At 42.0% G+C, this 9,264-nt stretch overlaps 1 protein-coding gene across 1 annotated transcript; it reads right to left on the reverse strand.

Annotated features, from left to right (window-relative positions):
• Nucleotides 1-2,584: 2,584 nt before the first annotated feature.
• On the reverse strand, nucleotides 2,585-9,017 carry hsp90ab1 (heat shock protein 90, alpha (cytosolic), class B member 1). Its single transcript, XM_022211490.2, has 12 exons — nucleotides 8,875-9,017; nucleotides 7,612-7,755; nucleotides 7,275-7,481; nucleotides 6,983-7,142; nucleotides 6,585-6,718; nucleotides 6,178-6,483; nucleotides 5,902-6,067; nucleotides 5,443-5,633; nucleotides 4,723-4,870; nucleotides 4,291-4,559; nucleotides 3,211-3,544; nucleotides 2,585-3,123 (listed from the first exon to the last, which is right to left on the reverse strand). Exons 2-12 carry the CDS (start codon nucleotides 7,753-7,755, stop codon nucleotides 3,005-3,007), a joined length of 2,178 nt encoding a protein of 725 aa, XP_022067182.1. The 5' UTR covers nucleotides 8,875-9,017; the 3' UTR covers nucleotides 2,585-3,004.
• Nucleotides 9,018-9,264: the final 247 nt, after the last annotated feature.

Consider the following 9,264-nt stretch of genomic DNA (forward strand, 5'->3'; position numbering starts at 1 on the left):
TTGACAAGCCACAAAGCTTCTGGGAGAATGTCCTTTGGACAGATGAGACCAAACTGGAGCTTTTTGGTAAGGCACATCAACTCTATGTTCATAGACTCAAAAACCAAGCATACGAAGAAAAGAACACTGTCCCTACGGTGAAACATGGAGGAGGCTCAGTAATGTTTTGGGGCTGCTTTGCTGCATCTGGCACAGGGTGTCTTGAAAGTGTGCAAGGTACGATGAAATCTGAAGACTATCAAGGCATTCTGGAGAGAAATGTGCTGCCTCGTGTCAGAAAGCTTGGTCTCAGTCGCAGGTCATGGGTCTTCCAACAGGACAACGATCCAAAACACACAGCCAAAAACACCCAAGAATGGCTGAGAGAAAAGCGTTGGACTATTCTAAAGTGGCCTTCTATGAGCCCAGATCTGAATCCCATTGAACATATGTGGAAGGAGCTGAAACATGCCATTTGGAGAAGACACCCATCAAACCTGAGACAACTGGAGCTGTTTGCTCATGAGGAGTGGGCCAAAATACCTGTTGACAGCTGCAGAACGCTCATTGACAAATACAGAAATCGTTTAATTGCAGTGATTGCCTCAAAAGGTTGTGCAACAAAATATTAAGTTATGGGTACCATCATTTTTGTCCAGCCCTATTTCATTAGTTTGTTTTTTTAAATAATTATGTTAATCAACAATTCAAAAGTGATGGCTGATTTTGATTATTTAATTTTCAATACATTTTTATTTATTGTTACTTTTGTGAGTTTCAAGTGATTTCAGTGAGAATTGTGGGTTTTTCCTTCTTTAACTGAGGGGTACCAACAATTTTGTCCACGTGTGTATTCAGAGAGGTCACCATGAATTCTACTAAGTCAAACAAAGACAAATGTATGAAAAGGTTTTAGTCAGGTTGGTCCAGAATCTTTGGGAACAAATCAAAGAACCGGTTGAAGTCTAAAGTAGGGCCTGCCATCTGCCACTGCTCATTATAAACCAGTTTTGTTGCATTTCTTCACTGACATCCAGGCTTGAACAAGACGTACAAATAAGAAAACCATAGATGGCTGCATGCATGCAAGGTCACATAAGGGCTTTACAGGGGTTACATTGCAAGCAAATGCTATGCACTGAAACACCAGCCGCCTGTCAAATTAATGAACTCAGCATTTGTGTGTTGAGAACAAATTTTTACAAGGGAATCAAATGTTTTTTAGATTGAAGCCTGTACTTTGTCTTAATTGACTTCACCAGGAAACCAGACAGATGAAACTACTACAAACTGGGACGCCCCATTAAGGTCGCTTGTCTCTACATTTCCAATTCATCATCCATCCATTACCTATGCACCACACTATCCTCTGTAGGGTCGTAGGGGGGCTGGAGTCTTTTTCAGCTGATTTAGGGTGAAGGCAGGGGACGCCCGGACAGGTCACCAGTCAAGCAATCGTACTCACTTTCACACCTACAATTTAGAATCACCAGTTAACCTCAGCGTGTTTTTGGATTGTGTGAGGAAGCCACAGTACCCAGAGGAAACCCACGCATGCACAGGGAGAAAATGTAAACTCCATACAGAAAGATGCCAGGACTTGAACCAGGGATCTTCTAGCTGCAAGGCCACTGTGCAGCCATGCCAATTGTTTTGAAATGAGATATTCCTAAATTATGACTGTCATGTTTGATCTCCATATACTAGATACTATGTATGCTGCATATTCTATCATTAGAAATTAAATATCTTGACTTCATGACAGATGTGTTGGCTTTACAATGTATCAAACATTGTCCCTAGGTGCATGATTTTTACATTTATAAATCTAATGTAGTCTTTACTTCTACACAGCAAAAGCTTTCAGCATGTTTAATAGGTGGGGCAGTGAAACTAGTTTCTGAATGGCACAGCTCAGGTATATTCCCACCATCACACTGACTGGAGTAAATATGTCTGAAGGACAGACTCCCTCACTTCGGTTTTTAAATGCTACCAATGATTCTCAAAAATATAACAGTTAAAGTATTCAAAGGTAAACTTTGATGTATTCTGGATTTATTGCAATTTACAATATTTCAAGCCTTTTCTTTCAGTTTAGTTCATAAAATTGTTTTTGCAGTGTTCTTGTCATCTACACTAGCATTTCAACTGAAATTTTATCAAGCATGCAGTTGAATTAGACAAACTGGCAGGTTATCAATTTTGATGTGTAAATATTTACCAAAAACAGATTTTCATTTGTGAATGACATAAGCTTGAGTTAGAATTGGGAATGTGACTTTTTGTAACAATTATACGCTGCAGCAAAAAGGTTTGCAATGTACATGTCACTGGAAGAGGTTTACATTTTTAATATGGCAGCAATAAATGTAAATGACAAAACACAGTGGACACTTTAGATGCAAACTAAGTTCAACTTGGCAAAACTTAACTGTTCCATCCCCATCTGGTGATCAGCTGAAGCAAGTATCCAGAGTGATTAAACCTTTAAAAACCTTCACAAGTAGTGCTTGCAGTTTAGTGCCCTTGTTGAATTTCAGTATGTGCAGACATTCAATCCAACTCTAGTTCCCCATTTAGATGGATGCAACACAACAACAAGTCAGGTATTACAGCTTTAATTTTTCTGCAAAACAAGACTTCAAATACAGACAAGCCTGGACTCAGGCAAAGGAATCATACAGTCCTCTCTCCATGCAGCGTGCAATGTTGCACTTGAACAGAACCTTCTCAAACCTGATCTGATAATGGAATGTACCATTCTGATGTTTGCACATTTACCACTCCAACATTTAAAACTCAGTGCAAGAGGATACTTTAAAGCAAATGTGCTGTCACCAAGAACTTATAGCAAAAAACAAAACTGTTTTTCTTAAAAGGGTCTTACAGTGTGATGCTCTAAACACAAGAGCAACACTGGTCCACCACACAACATGAATGACTAATTTGTTGCAGTTTTAAGGATGAACAATGGGGAAAGTGAAGCTAAAGTGTTGTTAGAAGTCTGGCAGGGGTGGTCAGTTTAATCAACTTCTTCCATACGGGAAGCATCATCATCACCGTCACCTTCTAGGGGAGGGATCTCATCTGGGATGGCTGCAGTGGTGGTCTCCTCTGGGGCAACATCGTCGTCATCAATGCCTAGAGATTGAAACATTGTGTTATATTGAGAGCAATTCAACTGTTCATGTAAATTGGAGACCATACTGATCTGCAGCATGCTCTTACCCAGTCCAAGTTTGATCATTCTGTAGATGCGGTTAGAGTGGGTCTGTGGGTCGTCCAAAGAGAAGCCAGAGGAGAGCAGTGCAGTTTCGAACAGCAGAATGACGAGATCCTTCACAGCCTTGTCGTTCTTGTCAGCCTCAGCCTTCTGCCGGAGTGTCTCCACGATTGGGTGATCAGGGTTGATCTCCAGGTGTTTCTTGGCCATCATGTAGCCCATGGTGGAGTTGTCCCTGAGTGCCTGGGCCTTCATGATTCTCTCCATGTTTGCCGTCCAGCCGTAAGTGCTCGTCACAATGCAGCAGGGTGATGACACCAGCCTGTTTGACACAGTCACCTAGACAGCACAGAGGACATAAGACTGGACTTAAGATTAAGAGCAAAAACAGCAGGCCAATCCTACATCTTCGTCAACATCTTTCGGCAAACCAAATTAACAAAGCATGCAGACAATCACGTTAGAAATAACACCAGCACACAGAAGGCAAGTTCACCAAATTACCATACATTTAGGCAAAGAAAAAATATGTTAAACTCCACTACATGACAAATTGCATCTTCACATTTTGTAAATCTTGATACAGACCAAAATCCAGGCATCTGTTAGAACACCATCACAAGCATTTTAGTGTTGGGCAACTGGACGAGTGTATTGGCAAGTGGCTGAGTCAACCGCTAGTTGGTGTAACTGAGGCAGTTTTGTGGGAACTAGTGGCTGAAGATGTGTGTGAGCTGTAAGTTGTGCAACCCGTTTGCTGCCAAAAAAAAAAAAAAAAGGCTTGTATGAACATGCAATGCTATGACTCCATCTCTCTGCCTCTCCTCATCACTGCAGATATGGTTTGGACAGTAATAGCTAGTTATCAGCTACAAGTCAGTTCATTCAGTTCACACTTGATGGCGCTGGAGATCTAAGGGGCCACCTCAAAGCTGCATGGACTCACCACAATCAGTTGGGACCAATTAGGAAACCTGTTTCCAAACAAAATACTGTCAACTGTGAAAAACCTTAAGGATCCAAATCCCACAGTATGGCATTTAATTTCAGCCAATATTAATTTGCAACTCTTAAGGATCACTGACCTTCTCTACTTTCTTGTCAAGGATCTCTTTCATGAGCTTGCAGAGGCTCTCAAACTTGGCCTTGTCCTCCTCCATCTTTTTCTTCTCCTCCTCATCCTCTGGCAGCTCCAGGCCCTCTTTGGTGACAGAGACCAGACTCTTTCCATCAAACTCCTTCAGCTGCTGAACACAGTACTCATCAATGGGCTCCGTCATGTACAGGACCTCGAAACCACGCTTGCGGACACGTTCAACAAAGGCAGAGTTGGCCACCTGATCCTTGCTCTCACCTAAAACAGGACAAGTAAACAAGGTGATGTTGACAGAATTAATACAGTTTAGTTTAAGTAGACCTAAAATTTTACATGGGTTCATGCACACAGAGCAGTTTGAAGAGCAAAAAAAAAAAAGTATCAGACAAAATAAATCAATTTTTCTGAGGGACAACTTTACCAGTGATGTAGTAGATAGACTTCTGGTTTTCCTTCATGCGAGTCAGGTACTCTGTAAGGGAGGTTGTCTCATCTCCAGATTGAGAGCTGTGGTAGCGCAGCAGCTCAGACAGCTTCTTACGATTTTGAGAGTCCTCATGGATGCCCAGCTACAGATGGAGAATAAAGAATGATTATTTACCCACTAAAAACAATCCCGTACAACAGTAGCCTGCATCTCAACACAAGATTATCTGAAACTTTGGAGTTAACTCATGAGTTAAAGGTCTTCCTGTCCAGGACTGAGGTACAATTAAACCTACTTCATAATACAAATCACAAAAATGACTGAGCTCCTCAAAATTTTTGTTCATTCTGCATCTAACTATGCAGTATACTGCAGTCAGTGTGCACAAGACAGCAGTTACAACAGAAAAAGTTACTCAAACACATTTTTAGTTCATAACATGTGGAGATACTCCATTCAATTTACAGCATATAAGCACTGCACCAAGTCTACTACAGACAAGTCATGCACACTTTGCAATGCACAGCTGCATGAGATGCAAATGGAAGTGGATGAGAGTACACAAAGGCAGCTATGCAGTGGGTTTTGAAAATCTGAGCAAAAACTACAAGATATGCTGCCATGGAAAGCCAGAAGGTACAACCACCACTAGAAGAAGACAATCCTTATGAATCCAAGAAAATGCAACCAGTACAATGGAAACATTTTAGGTACCTTAATGTTCTTGGAGAAAGCTTCATAGAACTTCTTGTAGTTGTCCTTGTCCTCAGCCAGTTCGGCAAAGAGCTCAAGACATTTCTTGACGATGTTCTTACGAATGACCTTCAGGATCTTGCTCTGCTGCAGCATTTCCCTGGAGATGTTGAGGGGGAGGTCCTCAGAGTCCACAACACCACGCACAAAGTCTGGAATGAACATAAAACATGTTTAGCTGTGAATATTTCAGCATTAAATTAGTGTTTTGCTTCCCACAGCTGAGAGCATGCAAGACAGCGTAAATTCCATGATCTGCCCACAAGAGTCACCAGATACATCCATGTGCAGCCCGATAAGTAGTGTCTGGCCACTATGCTGCAAGGGCACTAGTGCTCATGTTTGGAGTATGTTAAGTCTTCTTCAGACAGACAGAGGAAAGCTCTGTCTGTCTGCTTGTGGAAAAGACAGCCAACTTACTCAGGTACTCTGGGATAAGCTCTTCACAGTTGTCCATGATAAAGACTCTCCTGACGTACAGCTTGATGTTATTCTTCTTCTTCTTGTTCTCAAAGAGGTCAAAAGGTGCACGGCGTGGAATAAAAAGCAGAGCCCGGAACTCCAGCTGGCCTTCCACAGAGAAGTGCTGTAGGGAGGAAGCATTTTCCTTTGCTTTAGTCCTACTATTTTTGCTCAGTTTAGTCAAGGTAGACCAACTGATACATGCAATAAACACTTGTGTATTTCCCCATTTACCTTGACAGCCAGGTGATCCTCCCAGTCGTTAGTCAGACTCTTGTAGAATTCCCCATATTCCTCATTTGTGATGTCGTCAGGGTTCCTGGTCCAGATGGGCTTGGTCTTGTTGAGCTCCTCCTGATCAATGTACTTCTCTTTGATCTTCTTTTTCTTCTTCTTGTCCTTGTCTTTGGAGTCCTCCTCATCATCAGAGCCAACATCCTCAATCTTTGGCTTGTCCTCACCTTCCTCTTTCTCCTCCTTCTCTGCCTTTTCTTCTTCTGCCTCATCGTCACTGATTTCCTTGTCACGCTCCTTCTCAACCTGCAAATCCATGTCACCTCATTTTAATGCCACTGAAAAACAGTTTTGACCAATCTAAAACAACAATGGTGTTACAGCATAGAGTCAGATTCAACACTTACAAACAAGGTAATAGGATAGCCAATGAACTGAGAGTGCTTCTTGACAATCTCCTTGACCCTCTTCTCCTCAATGTACTCCGTCTGGTCCTCCTTCAGGTACAGGATGATCTTTGTGCCACGGCCCATGGGCTCACCTATGAACAAAACAGTCCCTGCATTAGCACACCTTTCCCTGATCAAAACTACAACATAAAACCAAGGAATAAATGGATATTTACACAATAACTCGACAACCAAAATAGCTTCCATGAACTAGTTTTACTTGTAGAGGAAATGGGTGGAACATACCACACCATCTGAAACTTTCAAATTGCTTTAAATGGTGTAAATAGTCTGAACAAGGAGCAGCTCTATCAGATGCAAACAGTCTGATATCGTAACAGTTACAGGACACATACCATTGTCGACCTTGACTGTGAATGATCCTCCAGCAGATGACTCCCAGGCATACTGCTCATCATCATTGTGCTTGGTGATGACAACTACCTTCTCAGCAACAAGGTAGGCAGAGTAGAAACCCACTCCAAACTGACCAATCATGGAAATGTCAGCACCAGCCTAGTGGAACACAAAATTATTTGTCATTAAAGGATGACATTCTTAATATCAAAATTTTTTTTTTATTCCACAAGTAAAACTCCCCCCCCCCCCACCATATTTTGCAGTCTAAATTGTGTTCTCCTGTAGTACCTGCAGGGCCTCCATGAAGGCTTTTGTACCAGACTTGGCAATTGTACCCAGGTTGTTAATCAAGTCTGCTTTGGTCATTCCAATTCCAGTGTCAATGAGGGTCAGGGTGCGATCAGCTTTGTTGGGGATGATGTCAATTTTCAGATCCTTGCCACTGTCCAGCTTGGATGGGTCAGTCAAGCTTTCATAGCGGATTTTGTCCAGAGCCTATAAAGACATTGACAAATACAAGAAGGCTATTGGAAATACACAAAAATGACCGATTGCAACAGATAACATGACCACAATCAGAAAAAGGGCAAGAAAATAAATGATTGTCAAGCTCCTGTAGACTTACATCAGAGGCATTGGAGATCAACTCCCTGAGGAAGATCTCTTTGTTGGAATAAAAGGTGTTGATGATCAGGGACATCAGCTGAGCGATCTCTGCCTGGAAGGCAAAGGTCTCAGCCTCCTCCTCTTGGTGCATTTCTTCAGGCATCTGAATATAAGCAAATGTAGTCTGTGTTAGCAAACTGCCTTGGGCTGAATATTACAAAAGAAAAACAAATCCAGTCATTTTAGGGTATGATAAAGCACTGTCAGCAGAACACCATACCATATATATTCAAAGGCTAACGGGGACATTTACTGTGTCACACAGCATTCTGCTTTAAAGAACAAACTGTTTCAGTTTCGTTACACATCACTTGATCTCAATCGAAAGCTGACTTCATAAACTTAGGACAGCTGCCATCATGGCATTGCATATCGACGGAAGTGGCCGTAAACCAATATGGCGTCCACCGACAGACAATGGAGCCTACAAACACGTGCCGAGGAGCAACTGTAGACCACAAAATGACTAAAGAGTTATGAAATGCGGCATCAACAGGTCATTTATGATCAAAACTGTTATTACTGTATCGTTAAAAGCCTCTTGCGACGTGTAACCCCAAGTCATTATAAAGCAGCGTTATCGTACGAGTCGCAGGAAAGCCGAAACAATTACTCGACAATTACAGAGGTCGTCCTGCATTTACCAAAGTCTGCACGCATGTTAGTGAACAGATCGTGTGTTTATTAGTTACGTAACACGTATGAACGATTTTACACTGATTCACATTCACGTTACCAACAACTGGAATCAACGACCATTTGAACATTCTTATCATCGGCTTCACTTTAGTATTTTCAGTTTAAGAGACGTGCTCTGTTCAATAACCTGGCCCTGTCGTATGCACGGGCAATTCCTATCACGGCCGTGGATCCGTCAAATATACGGAGCAGCGCTGTCATCCTCACCACACCTGCCCTGCTGTAACACAAGCCTGGCCTTGCAGTGCGGCACCGTGCCGCAATGGCATTGCTCAGCATTACAAACCATCGGTGACTACACAAAAATCTCCCCGTAGGCCAAACATTACGCCTGAATACTGAAAAGACAAAGCCAATATTCCACATGTGGCCCACAGCATGGTTAACGTTATGATACTAAATTGTGACTCGTGAGCATTCTGCGAGTACACATTCACTAAATACTTCAGTAACAGCTCAGAAGAAAACACAAATGACGGGGTGGAATGTGTGCAATACGGCCGTAGACTACTATTCTACATACCTTGTTATTTCGTTGACTTTTCTTGAATAAAATGCTACCAATGTATCGTCCCTTCTGCTCTCTGACGCAGGGAAATAGAAAGGGACTTCCTTTTAATAGACCGGAATCTTTATACACACGCGTTTGAGCGTGAGAACGTATCCATCCGCGGAGCAACTGAAGCTGTGAATAAACAGGCTTTTGGTGTGTTCAGTAAATTGCAGCTCTTCACTGTCATATCATTTATCGTTATGTATGATATAATATATCGTTCATTTGCAGGGCGAAGATAATTTGTGAAGGCTCTGAGTAACGTGAAACCATAAAAGACACGACTATTTATCGGACAACACAGCAAAATAGAGTTTATGAATATAACCAACAAGGCCAACCCCAAAATCGTGCGTACAT

This window comes from Acanthochromis polyacanthus, chromosome 16, assembly GCF_021347895.1.
Source record: "Acanthochromis polyacanthus isolate Apoly-LR-REF ecotype Palm Island chromosome 16, KAUST_Apoly_ChrSc, whole genome shotgun sequence".
Lineage (NCBI taxonomy): Eukaryota > Metazoa > Chordata > Actinopteri > Pomacentridae > Acanthochromis > Acanthochromis polyacanthus.

Coding starts and splice junctions, on each gene's coding strand:
- hsp90ab1 (XM_022211490.2), bottom strand. CDS start 7,755: ATGCCTGAAGAAATGCACCAAGAGGAGGAGGCTGAGACCTTTGCCTTC. Junction 6,068..6,177: donor AGGATCACCTGGCTGTCAAG/GTAAATGGGGAA, acceptor TCCTCCCTACAG/CACTTCTCTGTGGAAGGCCA. Junction 3,124..3,210: donor AATGATCAAACTTGGACTGG/GTAAGAGCATGC, acceptor TTCAATCTCTAG/GCATTGATGACGACGATGTT.